At 34.9% G+C, this 20,458-nt stretch overlaps 1 protein-coding gene across 2 annotated transcripts in view; it reads left to right on the forward strand.

Moving 5' to 3' along the window:
- Positions 1-20,458, forward strand: part of LOC129733928 (phosphatidylinositol 4,5-bisphosphate 3-kinase catalytic subunit beta isoform) — a 40,026-nt gene that overhangs the window by 4,070 nt on the left and 15,498 nt on the right. The window contains exons 1-2 of one of the 2 annotated variants that reach the window (XM_055695555.1): positions 10,076-10,244; positions 10,423-11,070. In XM_055695555.1, the coding sequence (XP_055551530.1) occupies positions 10,939-11,070 (132 nt within the window). In that variant the 5' untranslated portion in view covers positions 10,076-10,244; positions 10,423-10,938. Of the gene's footprint in view, positions 1-10,075; positions 10,245-10,422; positions 11,071-20,458 lie in introns of those variants that run through there. The other variant, XM_055695554.1, reaches the window with a different exon arrangement.

The raw sequence follows: 20,458 nt of genomic DNA on the forward strand, positions 1-20,458 counted from the left end.
AGAAGGACGCACTACGACACTTCTCCAGGGAATTATAATTTGGTAAGAGGACCGAGCATATCGGTATAGTAGAACAGTAAGCGGGTAAAAGGAAGAGTATCACATTACACACAAACACTGATAAACAATAATTATAAGCACGCCACTTCTCAATAGAGCGGTGTTGCTAATAATAGAAGTGCGGGATACAGCAGACACTCGGGTATATCTCACAATAAATCTACGATTCTGCTCGCAGTGAGGAAGTCCCTACAGAAAAAAAAGGTTCGGCAGAAGGAGAAAATTTTGTAAAATTGAAACTGGCATATGTTGCGTCAGATTTCAAACGATAATAGCAAGCGAACGAATTAATGCATCTAAGTCCTTTATGCGTTGGTGGATAGATAAAATGTGTGACAATTGTTTGATATAATGTTTAACATTGTTGCTTTACTGTTTAATGATGAAAATAGGTGAAAAGTTCCAAGATCAAGCTTTTCTATACATTAGATTATCCGATGCGATCCGTCTTTTCCATACATTTCCCTCGCTATTGCCTTGCTTCCCGAGCACAGATAACAATAACATGGACGGAATAAATTCTACTGCCTACATATTCTGACTCAACAAAGTGTTTTGTTACGTTTCTCTTTCTCGAGGCTGCGTGGCCACGCTTTCAACGCAAAAATCTACGCTCAACTTGATACAAAAGACTGCGTGTAGAAAATTCAGCTTCATTCTTGTTCGTTACACGATAGCGAGTGGAGTATAGCTGTTATAGGTACGCGACATCAGGAAACGAGAGCTGCAAATGAGTCAACTTTTAGGCACTGCGGAACACCTTACCTTTATTTTGCATACGGCAGCAACAGGTACCATCGTAGCTACCGGAGGGCAGAGCGGAGAGCAAATTTATTATGTGCGGCCAAGCAAAATATTCGATGCAACCGGTGGTGCGATCATCAGTGTTCTGTAGCACGCATATTCCTAGTTGAAAGTTATGGAATCAGCTCTTTTCAGAACTATGAATGTTTGGAGATAAGAGCTATGAGAATATTAGCAACTACTACTACTGTGAAATGTTCATGTATTTCTCAATAATCGTTTTTCACAATAACGACCAGGGTACCAAAGATAAACGGCTGAGAATAAAGGGTAGTGTTCAATTGGTTCAATTGTTCCTTTGTACCCAGTCGAACACCGTTATCGGCCCAATATCGATAACGCAGATAAGTTACTCTAGGACCAGGGTAATTTTCGCATCAGAAAAGCACAAATTTTTGTTTGGTGCTCATGACAATAACTCAGTAGTATTGAAGGTGTTTTGTTTCGTTTCTCTTTCACGAAACTGCGTCGCCCGGCTTCATTGCAAAAATCTACGCTCAACTTTATACAAAAGACTGTGTGTAAAAAATTCAACTGCATCCTTGTTCTTAACACGATAGCAAGTGAAGCCCTTATACCTGTGTTGGATACACGGTGTATAACAAGCGTAGTGAAATATGTTAAACAAGAGTTAAAATCAATATTTATATTTGTCCTGCGTCACCATTTCATACAACCCCTAGGGCTGTATACTTGTAATATTTCAGTACACTTTCCACCACATCGACCAATAAATGAAATAATGAACGGAATAAGTTTTCATCCCCAAATGAAATCCTCTAAGAAACTGTCAAAACGTTTACAAATTTTTTTGCACCATTCTTCGTGTGAGAACGAGATACATGTAGGGCTGTGCAGGTACACCGCCTTCATAAACTATTTAAACAGATTTTTTTTTTCAAATCGTAGCGCAATCCAGGCTTGTCTTTTTCGGAATGTGGAAAAGCTTCTGCCGCTAGTGTTACGTATATCTTGTACATGTGATAGTACTGTTCTCTACATTTTAGATTATATCAATATATTATATAATATATTGATATAATATTTATATAATATATAAATATTATATCAATATATTATATAGTATAGTTCAATCTGTTTGTATTTTCATTCTACAAACTTACGTATTGTCATAAACTGTTATCCAGCCGCATTAAATAAAAGCTTTCTGAGTTACATATCAGCAAAATATATTAGGATTACAACATATCTTGATTATTTGTTATGAACTTAGAAAAATATGCCTTTTGAGAAAAGCCTGATTGAACATAAAAATATATTTTGGTACGAAAGTTGAAAAATAATTGTAAACAACACGATTGAAGAAAAATCTGTAATAATACTGCAGTATGTTTATAACATGATATGTAAAAATCATTATGAGTAATTCCAAACTTGTTCTGATGAAAACCTATAAAAACTTACTATAATTCGTTATGAATAATAAATTTGATAGGATTAGATGATATTTTAACTATTAACGGAGACCAAGTTTTTAGTCATATTATATAATATATTGATATAATATTTATATAATATATAAATATTATATCAATATATTATATAGTATAGTTCAATCTGTTTGTATTTTCATTCTACAAACTTACGTATTGTCATAAACTGTTATCCAGCCGCATTAAATAAAAGCTTTCTGAGTTACATATCAGCAAAATATATTAGGATTACAACATATCTTGATTATTTGTTATGAACTTAGAAAAATATGCCTTTTGAGAAAAGCCTGATTGAACATAAAAATATATTTTGGTACGAAAGTTGAAAAATAATTGTAAACAACACGATTGAAGAAAAATCTGTAATAATACTGCAGTATGTTTATAACATGATATGTAAAAATCATTATGAGTAATTCCAAACTTGTTCTGATGAAAACCTATAAAAACTTACTATAATTCGTTATGAATAATAAATTTGATAGGATTAGATGATATTTTAACTATTAACGGAGACCAAGTTTTTAGTCACAGTTAGTATTTTTTCACAAATTTTTCTTAAAAGGTTTTTAGTAGGGGAAAGGGAAGCAGTTTTGAACAGGGGCAGTTTCGGACAGTGCTGAAAAAAAAAACAAATGGTGCAATTTCCAACCAAACTTAAAATATAAGTAAGTTGGCAGTCTTTCCACCAACCATATAGTTTGATAGCTCTTGGTTGTTTATTACTTACAAAATTTTCATTCATGTTTTCAACCGTTTGAGCTTAAAGTTGTATTTCTCGACTACTTTGTGCTAAGGTCGTATGTCTAAACGTAAACAAAACGAGTGAGAGATGATTTGTGCTTGTGAAGTAAAAAGAATATAGCTCTCACTCGTTTTGTTGTCGTTTAGACATACGATCTTATCACATAGTAGTCGAGATTTCTCTAATTTCTTTGTGAACGAATTGAAAGTTTAAATACACCACCTTAGTTCGTAACTAATATGTAATGAAAAAACGTGATAACATCGGGGAAACAAAGATATTATTTATTAGATAAAGTTAAGATTTGTCATCGGAAGGTGGTGGGGCACATTCGGACACTTATCAAATTTGTGTTTGATTGTTGTTTATTAACAAATATCGATTTAGACTGATTCTCACAGTGCGTCTTGAACTGTCCTACAGATCAGACGTTTTTTCGGTTGCTTGTGGACTGGTCTTTGACTGCCTATAGCTTCAAAGTTTGTGTTTTGTCAGTGTGTCTTTTAAAGACTACCTGAAAGTTATTTCCCATCAGTCTTTCTCAAGACTACCTACTTTTGAATTTAACATTTGTTTTAACTTTTTTCGTATCACCTGAAATGGCTGGACGGAAAAAGAAACCTCGCATCGCTGCGGGGAGGAAAAGAGAGGCATCTCTTTCTGACACTTCGAGTGTCTGTAGTGACAATCCTTTTGATATTTTGCCTGAGCAAGAAGCTGGTGAAATGGAAGTTACCAATAATGAAACTATACAAAATATAAAATCTTTAAAAAAGGAGAAAGTTCCACCTATTGTGGTAACTATTTCTTCTGAATTTAATGTATTCAAAAAGGAACTTTCAACGTTTGTTTCTGACGTTAAAGTTACCTATCAAATTGGCCGTAGAGGTGAATGCCGCTTATTAGCCGACTCAGTAAAGGGTCGTGATCGTCTTGTTCAGTATTTAACTGACAAGATGTACAAATTTTTTACATATGATACCAAGAACGCCAAGCCGTTCAAGGTTGTCTTGAAAGGTCTCACCAACGATCAAACCGTTGATGAGATCAAACTTACTTTAACAGAATTACTTGGCATAGCCCCTACCCAAGTAATTCTAATGAAACAAAAATCACGAGGCGAAAACAGTCAGAGAACTGGAATTTCCCTTGTTAATTATTTAATTCATTTTAACCGCAATGAGGTTAACAACTTAAAATTTTTTGAAAAAGCACATGCTTTGTATAATGTGCGTGTAAAGTGGGAAACTTATAGGAAGTATGGCGGAGGTGAAAAGCATATCACCCAATGCCGTACTTGCCAACGTTATGGCCATGGTTCCAAATTCTGTAACATGGACCAAAAATGTCTTAATTGTGGAGACTCTTCTCACAAAAAGGACACATGTCCTGTGAAAGAGAGTAAAAATTTTCGCTGTGCGAATTGTAACGGCAACCATATGTCAAATTTTTATCAATGCCCAGTCCGTTTAGCAATTGTTAAGGCAAGGCAAGGTAAACAAAATTCAATTTCTCAATTAAAACCAACTTCAAAACAAAATTCTCCAAGCGTACCAGTGACGCATAGTTTACCTACTCCTTTGCATACCCGTTTAACTTATGCACAGGTTACAGGTAGTTGAACATTATACCTAGTGTTGGTAGTTCGAAAATGACCGTTAATATGGGTAAGCAAAACACGCTAGAAAGTAATTGTACACCTATTACTCCAGCTAATATTGCTGCCGAAAATATTTTTTCTAATGTCAACTGCCTGGGGCCTATTACGGCCCCAGGCAGTTGACATTATTTATTTCTTATTTTATTTCTTTTTTGCAACAGGCAATGTTCATTATTTATTTCTTTTTTGCAACAGGCAATGTTCGATCTTATGAACGCCATGTTGCAGGCAAAATCAATGTTTGAAGCCATTCAAATAGGCACAAATTTTACTATTAAAATTGTTTCTAATTTAAAATTTAGCAATGATTTTAAATAAAACAATTAAAATATTAAATTGGAATGCTCGCTCATTGAAGGCCAATGAGAATGAGCTTTTTAATTTTTTAACAGTAAATAATATGCATATTGCAATTATTACTGAAACATTTTTGAAACCTAACATAAAATTAAAATATGATCCCAATTACGTGGTTCATAGATATGATAGGATTCAGGGTTCCGGCGGTGGAGTTGCAATTGTTATTCATCGCCGAATCAAACATCGTGCTCTTCCCCATCTTGAAACGAAAGTTATTGAAACTTTGGGAATTGAAGTTCAAACTGAACTTGGGATTTTATTTATTGCCGCAGCATATTTACCATTTCAATGCACACGCGAGCTCAAAAATTATTTTAAAGGTGATTTACAAAAACTCACCAGAAATCGTTCGAAATTTTTCATAATCGGCGATTTTAACGCTAAACATCGTTCATGGAATAATTCTCAAAGTAATTCCAATGGCAAAATTTTATTCAATGATTGTTCTTCAGGATACTATTCTATTTTGTCTCCGAATAGTCCTACATGCTTTTCTTCTGTAAGAAACCCTTCAACAGTTGATTTGGTGCTAACAGATCAAAGTCATGTATGTAGTGATTTGATCACACATGCTGACTTTGATTCTGACCATCTTCCAATAACTTTTTCTTTATCACATGAATCAGTTTTAAACCCTATGAGCTCTGTTTTTAATTATAACAAAGCTAATTGGGAAAGATACAAAAATTATATTGAGAGAAATTTCAATAATGAGCTTGATTTGCAAAACGAAGTGAATATTGATTCCGCTTTGGAAGCATTAAAATGTGCAATTGTTGATGCCAGGAATTATTCTGTTCCAAAGGCTCAAGTGAAATTTGATTCACCAATAATTGACGAAAATCTTCAACTTCTAATTCGTTTGAAAAATGTCCGCAGACGTCAATATCAACGTTCTCGTGACCCTGTTTTTAAAACTATTTATAAAGATTTACAGAAAGAGATTAAACATAGATTTACTCTTCTGAGAAATCAAAATTTTGAGACTAAAGTTGAAAAATTGAAACCATATTCAAAACCATTTTGGAAGCTGTCGAAGATTCTTAAGAAACCTTCAAAGCCTATTCCAGTTTTAAAAGATGGTGAACGTTTTCTTGTATCCAATGAACAAAAGGCTCAAAGACTTGCTCAGCAGTTTGAGAGTGTTCATAACTCAAATTTGAATTTTGTGAGTCCAATTGAAAATTAAGTCACACGTCAATTTGATTTAATTTCTTCCCAGAATTTTTTACCTGCAGAAATAATTGAAACTAACTTGAATGAGATTAAATCAATTATTAAAAATTTCAAAAATATGAAAGCACCTGGTGACGATGGAATCTTTAATATACTAATCAAACATCTCCCTGAGAGCACAATGGATTTTTTAGTGAAAATTTTCAATTGCTGCTTCAAAATTGCATATTTTCCCAAATTATGGAAAAATGCAAAAATTACTCCCATTTTAAAACCGGATAAGAACCCAGCTGAAGTTTCAAGTTATCGACCAATCAGTTTGCTTTCTTCAATAAGTAAACTGTTTGAGAGAGTTATTCTTAACAGAATGATGTCACACATCAACGAAAATTCAATTTTTGCAAATGAACAGTTTGGATTTCGCCATGGGCATTCCACAACTCATCAATTGCTCAGAGTTACTAATATGATACGAGCTAACAAATCTGAAGGTTATTCCACTGGAGCTGCTCTTTTAGACATAGAAAAAGCATTCGACAGTGTTTGGCATAAAGGTTTGATTGCGAAATTGCAAACTTTTAATTTTCCAATTTTCCTAATCAAAATTTTAAAAAATTATCTTACTGATCGAACTCTGCAGGTTGTCTATCAGAATTCAAAATCTGATAGATTTCCTGTCAGAGCAGGTGTGCCTCAAGGTTCAGTCTTGGGTCCAGTCCTGTACAACATATTCACTTCAGATCTTCCTGATTTGCCTCCAGGATGCACAAAGTCATTGTTCTGCGCTGTCACAAGCATTTCCGTAAAAGGAAAAAGTCTTCGTGTCATATGCAGTCGATTGCAGAAAAGTTTAGATATTTTTTCTTCCTACTTGCAAAAGTGGAAAATCTCTCCCAATGCTTCTAAAACTCAAATGATAATTTTTCCGCATAAGCCTAGGGCTTCTTTTCTCAAGCCAAACAATAATCACGTTGTCAAGATGAATGGGGTTATTTTAAGTTGGTCCGACAAGGTTAAGTACTTGGGACTAATTTATGATAAAAAACTTATTTTCAAAGAGCACATTGAGAGTATACAAGCCAAGTGCATCAAATATACGAGATGTTTATATCCTCTCATTAACAGGAATTCTAAACTTTGTTTAAAGAACAAACTTTTGATTTACAAACAAATTTTTAGACCAGCAATGCTTTATGCTGTACCGATCTGGTCAAGTTGCTGTTCAACAAGGAAGAAAACGCTCCAAAGGATTCAGAATAAAATTCTGAAAATGATTTTGAAGCGTCCTCCTTGGTTTGGTACACTCGAATTACATAGACTTACTGGTGTTGAACCATTAGAAGCTATGTCAAATAAAATTATTAACAATTTTCGACAAAAATCGTTGCAATCCTCAATTGCTACGATAAGCTCTCTTTATAGCCAATAAGTTAGCAATTAAGTTAGTTGTAAGTTAACTTCCCCTTTTCTGACAAGTAGGTTTAAATCCCTACGAAAGATAAGTCCTAATTGCGAAAGCAAACAAATCCTAACAATTAAAATTACAAATTTCTAACAGTGTTGAGAAGTCACCATTTGTGATTGGACACACATACTCATTATTTACTAATATTTATCATAAATACTTAAGCTACTAACAAATCCCCCCTTAAAAAAAAAATAGACTGATTCTCAGTCCTAAAAATGGTTCAAAACTACAAAAGGAAAACCGATAGAACAAGCATCAACGAAGATGAGCTGGGAAGAGTTTCTAACGGAACAATGTCTTTGAGACACGCTTCTGATACCTGCGGAATTAAAAGAAGTACCTTGGTCTGTCGTCTGAAAAATCAAAGAAACGAAAAAAAAACGGAAAAATCAGAAAGCTTCTCGTCCGAAAACTCAGATCAACAAGTATTTACGAACGTGGAAGAAACATTTCTAGAGAAAAATTTCATCGAAAGTTCGAATTATGGATTGACGTACCGTATGCCAAGGCGATTGGATTTTTTTTTTCAATGTTCTGGAACACTTGAATAAGGTTCCAAAAAGCAGCGTAAGTGAACCAATTTTGCTGTTGCTTGACAATCACGAATGCCATTGTGCTTTGAACCAATCAAATATTGCCGAGAAAATGGCTAGTTCTTGTATCCTTTCCCCCTCATAGCCAGTTTGCTCGATTTTTATTCTATGAAATAAATTTGAAATAAAAGGATGAGTTTCGAAATTTGCAAAGCATCTTATCTCAGTCTCTGTTTAGATAAAAGAAATAGTTGAAAAACACAAAATTTTCATTAATCGAGAAAAGTTTTTCAACACTGTCCGAAAGTACCCCAGGACTGTCCTTAACTACCCCACACACGGGGCACATTCAGACAAAAAAGCAATTTTAAAAAATTCAAATAAATCAATCGAAATCGCATCATCGCACACTACTAACACGCTTATATGATACTCTGATGTTCAAGCAACAGCCATGATGAATTCAGATTTTATTTAAAAGATAACAAAAAAATATTAAAAATCATGGTAAAAAAGGGTCCGAAACTACCCCCTCTCCTCTAAACATTCTGAATTTATTGTCATGCATTACTTAGAGAATTGCTTTTCAATGAATGGAAATTGTAAGCACGAAAGAGATTTTACATTATCTAAAATATAATACATAATTTTTTCTTCCATGCGGTACATTTTTAACAGTATCTGATAGTAAACAGTTCGAATTCCTGTCTGTGTTTTTTAATAGAGTTGTTTTTGATTTTTTTTTTTATTTTGTAACAACATACACACACATGCTTCGTAGGCGAACACGGAGCATGACGTATATTACATAGCAGTGCTCACGATGTAATTTTCTTAACCACCTAAACGAAACAAATTTAAATTCCTAACAAAATCGATACTTTCCACACGAGCGCTTGTTTTCAAGTTCAACAACCAATAAATACTTCAGATGATGAAGTTTGTTTTTGTTTGAACATCGATAACGCACCACGATACGGCCGTCATTGACGTATGTAGGATGGTGCTGACGGTGATGTTGCTGGATCTGTATATTTCGGCACGAGGTACGTTTACATTAACCCTCTAACGCTCACAAGGTTTATCATGGAAATTTATAGCTTCACGAGAAAATTCAAGCTGAACACTTTGTAGACTAACTAAAATTACTATCAACTGTAGTATTTTGAAGAAAATTCCCAGTGATGCTCTGAGGCAGCATATAAAAGTTTATGGAACAATCGTAAGCACAATAAACTATTTTATGTCAAAATATGATGATTATAATTCTTGGTGCTTTAGAGTCACCATGAGCGGGAAAGGCTTAAACCAAAGATGTCATATTCACAGTTATCTTTGTAACGGAAATTCGGGGCGTTTAGTAACAAGGTGTGGATCCTTAAAACTTTCCCTTTTCGGCGATAACCATCCTCGTTATGTAGTCTTTCTTAGCTACCTTTTCTATCAACATCTAAAAATTCTCTACACGAACTTGCAGTCTTGGGAAAAAAAATGAAAATATTAATATGACAACATTTCAATCACCAATATTTTATGTACGTCAAATTTCGAATAGGTCATTGAGTCATTGGTAACCTAGAATCTTATATTTATGAAAAACATCATAAAACTGGAAACGTTTTAGTGTTAATTTCTACCAGAATTAATAATACATTTATAACAACACATGCTTAACATTGTACTTGCGTGTGCGCTCATTCAACCGGATGCATGCAGCGCAAAAATATACATTGCCGTTGTTGACCAGTGAGCTGTCTTTCATTTGACTTGTAAACGCAATCAGTTTGCAAATGGTGCCAGTCGTACACGCACTGTTTGTTAGTAGCGCTTCGGTTCTTAACGAAAGATGAGATATTCTGTTAAGTACGCATACGAGTGCTAGTGTGCGCATTTTCGAAGCTGTTGAATCTACTCATCAGCCGTATTTCTGTTAAAAGAATAAAAACTAAATATTTGACTGTTTCATGACATATTTACTGATATGGTAAGAAAAGATTCTGGCAGGGCATAAAAAAAGTTAAATAAATTCATTTTATTACAATATATGCTAACGTTTCTATATACATATTCATATGTGTCATATTCGCTACAATAACTCATCAACGTAGATTGTTTTTATATTAAAAATTAAAACTCCTATTTTCTGTTTTCGATTTTTGCAGGTGCACATGATTTTTTACGCTTAAAGGAATCGTGAAACGTCAATTCAAGTTGTGCGAGTAGTATAATTGTTTGGATATTAACGAGGTAACATACGATGACACTTCAGGACAGATAAGAAACGTTTCAGCAGTGATAATAGTGTGTGTGCAATAATTTAAAAAATATATTAAAGATGTTTGCCAATTTTGGGATGATACTGTTGTTAACCTACAGTTGCCGACTCAATTGTCATACGGAAGAACACCAACGTGATTCCACACAGCCAAGTGTTAGATAGGCGGGGGATAACCTAGAGAATGATGTTTTGTACACGAATTCGTAAACAAGTTGTTTTTGATACGAGTGTGTGAATAATAGCAACAAAACGATGAATAATGAGAAGTTGCAGCTTAAAGTGAAATCTGTGAAACTAACAGCAAAAAAAAAACGTGAAAATCAAATCTCTAGTTGAAAAGTGCATAAGAAAAAGCACCGTTTTTAGTGAACAAAATTGCAGTGTGAAGATAAAAGGCGCAATGGGTTTATCATTTAATTTTGACTTCTGGTCAAATCCAGACGATACAACGGAGGTGACATTTTTCCTGCCAAATGGAGTTCTAATCATTCTTAAGTACTCTATTTATGCTACACTACAAGATCTCAAAGCGGTAAGTAAAATGTCTTTGTGTTATAATTTTACAAGTACCTACGTGAAGATAGGAAGGTTTTATTAATAGATACTTTGGGGCATATGTGCGATTTCGATTTACGCGGCATATCAGAATATTTTGTTCTATTAGTTGAAAAAGGGTTTCCAGTAAAATTCGTAATGGTGTTTTATTCAGTTGCTATCTGAAAAACATTTTGCACGACTAACGAAAGGCCAAAATTTCAACTGACCGATCCAGATTAAAAGATGTGAAGTATAAAGTAACGTAAGTCTCATTTTTTCAATTTGTTTATTTTCTATAATCATTTTATCCTCTCTTATAATTGCACAAGAACACCACGAATTGGCCGCATTTTGAATAAGATTTTATGTCTTGAAACTGCCATTTCTCTCAAAAAACTTTATTTCTGTAAAAAGAAACAACCGATAACGACTGTTATTTTGATAATGTTGAAACAATTTAGGATGAAAACAGAACAATTGAAACGTCAGAAATGCCTATTCAATTAGAAATTGTCCGATGAAAAAACCGCTGATTTGGCAACTAGGCTTCACATGTCAGAGGTGCCAGATCTCTTCTTAAAGCGCAATATTAATAAACTTTTTCATTCGAACTAAATTTCTAATTTTAACAACGGTTTTTACCCGTTATCTCACAAGTTCATTAAGCAGACAGTATGTGCATTAAAAATCACTGTGATAATGCAATGCAATCTCCGCATATCTCTCCCTCTGAGTATTGCTAGTATTAACGCATCCGAACCTTCCGACGTGGAATGATGTTAAGCAAAGTTTCGTCCAGAGGGCCAAGAAACAATCCGGATTGAAAACGTACAACGTTCAATCACCCAAATCAGGATGAAAACCACAATAATGCTGTTAAAACGCATGCCCACAAACCTTACATAATTCACATGGTATTTGAATCGAAATATATGAATCCACTGAACGGTCCTGAACTCCGTCTAATCCACTGGTTCCCAATCTCTTTTGTTCCAAGGCCCCTTTTGCTAAACACTAAGAGCTCCACGGCCCCCTTTGCGAAGCACAGAGAGCTTCGCGACCCTCCAAAAAAATATCATATACGAGTTTTGCAGTGCAAGGCTACGTTTTTCAGTCTCAAATCATTCTGCAAGTCTAATTTGTTTCACGTCTTGGTTCTAATATGCGGAAGAATTGAAAACCCACTTTCACAGAAATGTCGAGAAAGAAATTTCAACTACCTGTCGAATTTATCAAGAGCTTCGCAGCCCACTTGCCGGCTGCCGAACCCGAGTTGGGAACCACTGGTCTAATCGATACCTATTGCGCTATGGTGAAGCACGAACTTCGGATGACCAAAGGAGAGACGAAAGGCAAAAAGGAGTTGATGAGAAAGTAGTAAAACCTGAAGAAATGTTCAGAAATGAGCATGAGCATGATTGACCGCCCGCGGTTGCTACTCCGTTATTGCCAGATCAGCTGTAATTACACAGAGAACCCACGGATGATGCTTGGGACTGACATCCATCCTCAATGTGTAAAAACTTGTGACCTTAATCTTTTTTATTAGGCAATACAGCGCCGGCCGCATCCGTATGCAGGTCAATAAGGGAGTGTGTATAGGAAAATTTTGGCGTGATACTCGCTTTATTGGAAGCCGAGAACACCTCTGCACTTCCACGAGAAATCACTGGGATGTTGGAAAAAAGGGGAAGGATTTGCAGCAGGAATCGTTTTGGTAAACGATGCGCTGAACTTGAGCACTGGGTTTATAATAACATAATAACAAATCGCACGTATGAGTACATATTATCTTCCACGGAAATTATAACGCGATTCGACCTAATTCTGGTTGATGATGAAACACTGCAAAAAAAAGGAAGGCGAGGATATCGAACCTATGACTCAATTAATACATAATCAAATATTCGGACATCTTTTTATGATGTCATTTATGGCAAATCAGAAGTGTAGTATAGAGAAGATATACCTATTAATTGTGAAAGCCGGCAAAGCTTCATGCATCCAAAGCCACAAGAATCCAAAAAAATGCAAACGCATATAAGAGCCAAAACACAGTCCCAAATTTGTTATCAAAACACCGAGATTATCACATTCATGATTGCAGGTTTCCGGTCACGTTTTCTCTCACTCGGCACCAGTTTGCAGCTTTTATTTCGAATTGCATAACAATATTCATCACTAAATAGCACACTTTTTTTCTCTGCAGATGAAACTTTACGGTCCAAAAACAATGATAAACGGAAAAGATCCACGCACAACATCAATGAAAATTATGATTAAAATTCTCTCCAAGTTCTTGAGCACTTTAGCACGATAAACCGGAGAATATTTGCGAATTTTCTAATCAGACACAAAAAATCGCAAGCGAAATCGTTTTTTACATCCACTCGCGGTCGCAGCTTGCTACGATCTCCTGAAGAAATGTTCAGGAAATGAGTGTATAAACTCTGATGAAGGGAGTTAATCAAAGAAGTCGAACATGTTAATAAAATCCATCCCGAAGCTTAGCCCCTGTATGTTAACTTTATTTAATCTCAGAAAAAATAACAAAAATTAGATTTGATACAAAGATTGTTATTGAAACGTTACAAAAAAAATTGTTTGTATTTAACTATGAATTCACTGGAAATACGATGTCAAAAACATTGCATATTCGCGTTTTACGCCTGTGTGTGAATTATCAACTTTAGTAAAACATTTGATAAAAATCAGTTAGTTTCAAACTGTTATTCCACTACCTGAAAAACTGTAAATGAATTCGAGCCACATTGAAGATCGGAAGACTATTTAACAGAAAGTAACCAAAACAACATAGACCTACTTGATAATCCACCGTGTGTCTTTGTTTAGCTCACGGGAAAGAGTACACTTTATTCTGACGCACTAGGTACTTTGTGTCTCTTTCGCATACGCGTTCGATTCAGATGATAACTTAGGTCAGGTGTATGGTATGCTGAATGACGAAATAACTAAGTGCTTGTCAAAGAGTTGAAAGCCCTTTCTTAAACTCACACGTTTTATAGTATTTTTTCCTAACAAAAATTTCATATTTTTACCAGGAATGTGGAATTTTCGCTGGCATCTGGAAAATTCTTCACTCATTCAATGTAAAACCATAGAATCAAGCCCCCCTGGTGCTATTAAACAGATTGATGACGCAGTAGATATGGTCGGGTTTCGGGTTTTCAAACCCTAACCTGACCCGTACCCGTCAGGCTCTGGCCTGAAAGTTATTTTGAACGTCGGGTAGGGGTCGAGTTTGAGTTTGGTGGGTTCGGGTCGGGTACGGGTTTGTAAAACTCGTAATTCAACCATCCTGAATAATCATTGTGATATCTGAAATCATGCAATTGTAAGAGCTACTAACATTTTGATACCGTTGAGGTTCAAAGCTTTGGAGCAGGCTCAAATTGGTATAAGAAATTGACCCAAAAAAAAATCTCGAATTCGGGTCAGATTTGGGTTCCACTGTTTCGGGTTCGGGTCGGGTTCGGATTTTACTAAAATAAAATTTCGGGTTCGGTTTTTAACAGAAAAAGTCACAAGGCATACAACGCAGAGCCATGACCGCAATGTTGAGTCGACCTGCATAAGGTTGTTTGTTACATTACTTGTAATCGAATACGTTGAAATTTTGTGGATAGGAATGAAACCAAATTAATAAGCAGTCCAACATTTTAAATGAAGAGTAATGAATGAAAGAGAAAATATTAACTCTTCAATAAGACATTTAGTTTATCCTGAAAAGTATAATTTGCTGTTTAATTCAATATCGAATGTGATGGTGATCGCATTTTTAGCGTTATCATTGACAGTGCGATAGAGATATTTCTTTTGTTAACACGGTAGAAAACTGTTTCAACACTGAAAACTTGACGACTCTTGTTTTTTTTTTTTTGAATGCAGCGTTCCAGAACGTTAGTGTGTTGTCAAATTGAGGCAACTTTTCATTGGATGCATTTACTACTGCCCGCTATCGTACAAAGACAGTATTTCGTTAAAGGAAGTGCCAGCTGGCCTTGCTACTACCGATGCTGAGACTCGCTGCAACTGCTGCGATATCCGTTGCCATGCCACAGCTGTGGCCGCTATCCGCTGCCATTGGTATCCGCTGCACTGCTGTAGTTCTGCTAAGTGAGGTCTGATGTTGTCGCTGTCTAGAACTAATATGAGCAGTTTCGGCTGAAACAGGCTCTTATATACGCCGAATAACACATTTCAAATTACTAGGTCTATAATTCTGTCGACTGTGCTTGGGAAGCAATCATATAACGACCAATCAAAGGTCGAATTTTGCGTTTTGACAAGGCTTGACAATTTTCAATAGTACAATAGTTCGAATAATTAAATTACATTTTTTTTGCATTTGAGAGGAATCTTAGAAGATAGCTGCAAGAACGAAGGGAATCCATCGAAAACTAACCGATTTACCGACTAACCGATAGCATTTGAAATTGGACATATTTAGATTTTAGATTTTCATTTCACATCCCTAAGTAGCCGAGACATACTCGAAGGAAAGGAAGCCGAACTTCCTGAGAGACGTAATTCTATGTCAAAATCTACCGAATGCTTCATATATGTAACATCGGGATAAAGTTATGTGCAAAAATATCGTGCAACTTTGAGCTTATTTTACTCGTTAGCTTGATGTGGAACATGGGAAAAATATGCGTAGGACGGCAGCGTAGCGATTTAACAAATCAGATACAAAAATTACATCAAAGGTCTCATCTGCGCAACATCCCTGTTATTTGAGTTCACTAGATCGAATTCCAGAAGATGCTCCAATTTTCTCTAAAGAGTCATACACCATACGATGACAATGACGATAGCAATACGCTTCATTCGACAAACATCACTACATGACGATATCGAAATTCAGTTAGAAATTCAGCAAAACAACATTCCTCGCATCCATCACGCTAGTCAGATATAGGTATTTCCGAAAGGCCGCGGAGCGTGCGCACCAAACAATCCAAACATTAACAACACTTGCGCTTCTCGCGAAGGCGACATCGCCCGTGTCGTTTGTGCTAATGGAATGAATGGGAATTACTCGTTGGCGAGGTGCAGTAAGTGTGGGGCGAGAGATTTGAGCGCTTCAACACTCGACTAGCGTCATGAATGAGTCATGAATGATATAAGGAATGACAACGTAGGGTAGAAACCAACATTTGTACCCTGATTACATTAGATTTAATTTTAAAATCGGTTTTAAAAACTAAAACCCACTTTTATCCATAAAACGCCAAACGTGTGCTATGCATATCTGACATTTTGTGACGTGCAATCGTTATGATTATGATTGTAATATATAAATCATTTTAAATAGCTCAACTTTTTGTATTGGAGCAGTACAATACTATACACACAGACAAACAGACGCGTCTCTTCGAAGAAAAATCTTCGTCCTTGTTTGAAAAAATACACTTACCCATCATGCGAGCTTACTATCTATCCTAAGTAACACACAATACATGTTAGAAAATAATTCACAATGACAGTAGTTATAAAAGTACTATAAGCTCAATTGAAAACATGTTTGTTCTCGAGATGTTATTCCATAGCATAAGTATATTTTTTAGAAAATTGAATATAAACTGCCGCTACTTGTATGTAACTTATGTTTATGATCAAACAAAAGTACAGAAAACAACCTAAAATATAACATTTGTGAGTATTTGTTATAATCAGTAATTCAACCACATATCGAAAACAAGCTTTTCTTGATTTTGGAGATGTGCACTTGTGGGCATATATCAAGAAGGCTTGACAAAATAATTTTTTTTAACTCCTATCATCAATATTCAGTGGTTAATTTGTGAGTAATTTGTGGTTCCAATTTGTGGTAATTTGTGGTTTCCGAGAAAATTTCAAAAAACTCAGTCAAGCCATCTTGAAACATGATTTTGCTTCAAATGAATCGGACAACGATGATATATACATCAATCAAGGTTCACGAAAATGTAGTTTCAAGGTCATATTTACTAGTGTTTTATTGTTCACGCAGTTCTACGTTTTGTTTATTTGTTGTTGACGCTGCTGGCCGCTAGTGGCGTTGGCTGTTTGTCACTGCTATACTAAGCGTGCGTGTGGGGAATATGGTAAATATCGAGATTCGGGAAACTAATAGCGAATTTCTTTATTCCACCAGCTCACCTCGTTTTGACCTGGAAGCGCACTAACTGCTGTCAAAACCCTTCTTTATTCGCTCGATTTTGACCCAGTTTTGACCTGTCGTGCTGCCCGAAGCGCACTGTAAAAATTGTCAGCTTCAACCCACTACCGCACGTGCTATGTTCGTAAACAATTATCTGGCATCTCTTTCTTACTTGCGTCTTAAATGGCGATGACGTTTTATTATTCCTCGGCAGTTTTGCCCGCACACAGTGGAATAAAGAAATTCGCTATAAGTCAACACACTTGCTATTTCAGGTAGCCAACCATGCGCAAAATGAATGTGTAATTTTTTTGGTAAAAAGGATACCGGTAACGAAAATGTACTTTCAAAGGGAAGCAATCCAAATTCTACAGATTATTTTTCAGAACCAGTAGGTATTTTTCATCACCTAGATTCTGAGAAATATTTCGGAAATATTCAAACAAATGTTCAAATAAATTGCCGGGATCCAACTTAATGTTACTCTTCTGTTATTTTTCCATGCATGTGTGCTAACTTATGAGCAAAGTAATAAAGACGATGTCTGCCGTCCACGGGTCTGTTAAGCTACTAGTGGCACCGTCAGGAAAAATATGCTGTTTTGTTTGCAAACAGATTTGTCATGATTTTGAAAAAATTGTAAAATCAACTAGAACCATTTTTAAAATGAAAAAAAAAGAACTGAATAAAATAAACATGCGTTGAACCCGAATGGATGTTTTAAAAATTGATTTGGTTTATTCAGAAAAAAAAACAAAATGGATTTATAGCACTGAAATCAATAAGAATATGCTTAAACAAGTATTAAAAGCGCATAAAAGTTTGGACACAGTGCAGAAAGTAGAGAAATTAAAAAAAGTCAGAACATTAAAATCAACAGTAGAAGCGAAACATTCCAGTAAGGAAATTCTTGAAATTGAATAAGGCGGTAAGAAAAATGGAAACAAATTGATTGTAATGGAGATATTAGAAAACTACAAATTTTATCAAATTTTAATGTATAAGTAATCTATCAAATTTGTTGTAAGATTAATTGAGCAAAATCGTGCCGAATTATCTGGAAATTCGCAACAATTTTATCGACCATATTTGAATGAAACTTTGCACACGGCTTAGCAAAGTTAGTATTTTTCACAGATGCAGAAAGTTTTTGGACCCATGAGATATTTTCATTTTTAAGCATTCTAAACATCTTAGCTAGGAAACCGTTGTATGTACAGATTAACTGTACTAGTACTAGAGAATTACTAATGCCTTGTAAAAAAATATATACCGTTAAGAAAAAAATTATGACTCAAAGAAATTGAAAATTAAAACTAAATTTCAGTTTAAATCAAAAACCAGTATTAATCCACCTAGTGGTGCAGAAACCTTTGTTATACTTACTAGTCAGTAAACCATAAATCTATACCAATGTAAAAATGTAAATCAAACAATAATGATATTTACCATATTTCCCACACGCACGCTTAGTATAGCAGTGACAAACACCGCAAACAGCCAACGCCACTAGCGACTAGCAGCGTCAACAACAAATAAACAAAAAGTTGAACTACGTGAACAATAAAACACAAATTACTGTACAAACACTAGTAATTATGACCTTAAAACTACATTATCGTGAACCACAAATTATGAGCTTTCGATTGGTGTGTATATCATCGTTGTCCGATTCATTTGAAAAAAATTAAGTTTCAAGATGGCTTGACACAGTTTTTTGAAAATTTCTCGGAAACCACTTAAACACAAATTACCAAAAATTGGATTTCGAACTCACAAATTAACAACTAAATATTGGTGATAGAAGAATTAAAAAAAATATTTTGTCACGCCATCTTGATATATGCTCGAGATTGGACAAAATGCGCTATGAAAAGATAAACAAAACGCTTGCAGTGCAACCAACATAACTCTAATTTTTGGTACCGTATATCTAATACGTTTTCTAGTTTTGATACATTTTATGTCTAGATAACGTTGGAACTATGCGAAAAAAATTTCAATATTAATGCGACAGTAACTATTCATTTAAAAAAATTCTTTTTATCAGCAATAAAGCAATAAATAATTAAAAGTGCTACTGACAAAAACGATTGTCGAACTAGTTGCACTGCGTATCACAACACATTTACACATGCGCTGGGTGAATGCTGCCATAGCAACACATTTGCGCATGTGCTTTGTCGTCCAGACAGTTATAGAAGGTATGTTATTCACGTCGATGCATTAGTATTAGTGAGCGTTGTAAACTTTTTCCAGTTTTGTATGAGATTTAAAATGATTTTGCATTTTAAACTAAACTTATAAAAAAATCTTTCCTGAAAAGTTATGGAAATGATGTTGAAACATGCTTTATTTGTGAGAAATACCTAAACATGCTGGGGTTTAAGTAAAATATGTTGTTTTTCATCATGTTGCCGGTAACCTTTTTGCACTTTTCGTTTTTTCTTGTACTCTAAAAGCGCTTCTAAATAGAGTCGCTTATGTTTCATACAGTAACAAAAGTCATGAGCTATGACAATGACTAAGATTATGCTCCAACTATTAGAAATATAGCATTTTTATATATTTTATTTCGACATATTGTCGCAATTTTCCACACTAAATCTAAAATAATATCAATTTCTAGTGTGTTTCAACTGGAGATTTACTCTCCAACCAAAAAAAAAAAAATCAAATATAAAACAATATAAAACGAGAATATTCTAAAAAATGTTCCGAATTCCATACAAAACGCGAAAATTTTCACAACGAGATTTGTTTGTGTGTGTTGATAGACAAAAATGTAGCATACCTTTTAGAACTTTCATTTATACCTGTCATTATTTCTACTGTAGATGATTTTGTCATATGAGAAAGTATTGTAGTGACAAGGGGCTGAATTGAAGGTATAACTCAGTTTGAATTGAGGCATAACTCAGTTTTTTTTTCGAAACAATGAAAAAACCTCATCAGTGTATACAAACGAATAATTCTACTAATTTAACGCATTCTGTTCTGGACCAAATTGGTGTGATATATAAGGGGCCATCCACATACCAATGTTCACGGTCCATACATTTTTTTAGAATTTATATGGGCAGTTGTCCACGGAGGGGGAGGGGGGCGTCAAAATCGTTAAAAATCTGTCCATGTGGTATGTGGATGGCCCCTAAAGAATTTCGTTGATAAATCATCTAAAAATTTAAAATATACAGAAAAAATAAACTTTTAAGCA

The sequence above is a fragment of the Wyeomyia smithii genome, chromosome 1 (assembly GCF_029784165.1).
Source record: "Wyeomyia smithii strain HCP4-BCI-WySm-NY-G18 chromosome 1, ASM2978416v1, whole genome shotgun sequence".
In the NCBI taxonomy this organism is placed as follows: domain Eukaryota; kingdom Metazoa; phylum Arthropoda; class Insecta; order Diptera; family Culicidae; genus Wyeomyia; species Wyeomyia smithii.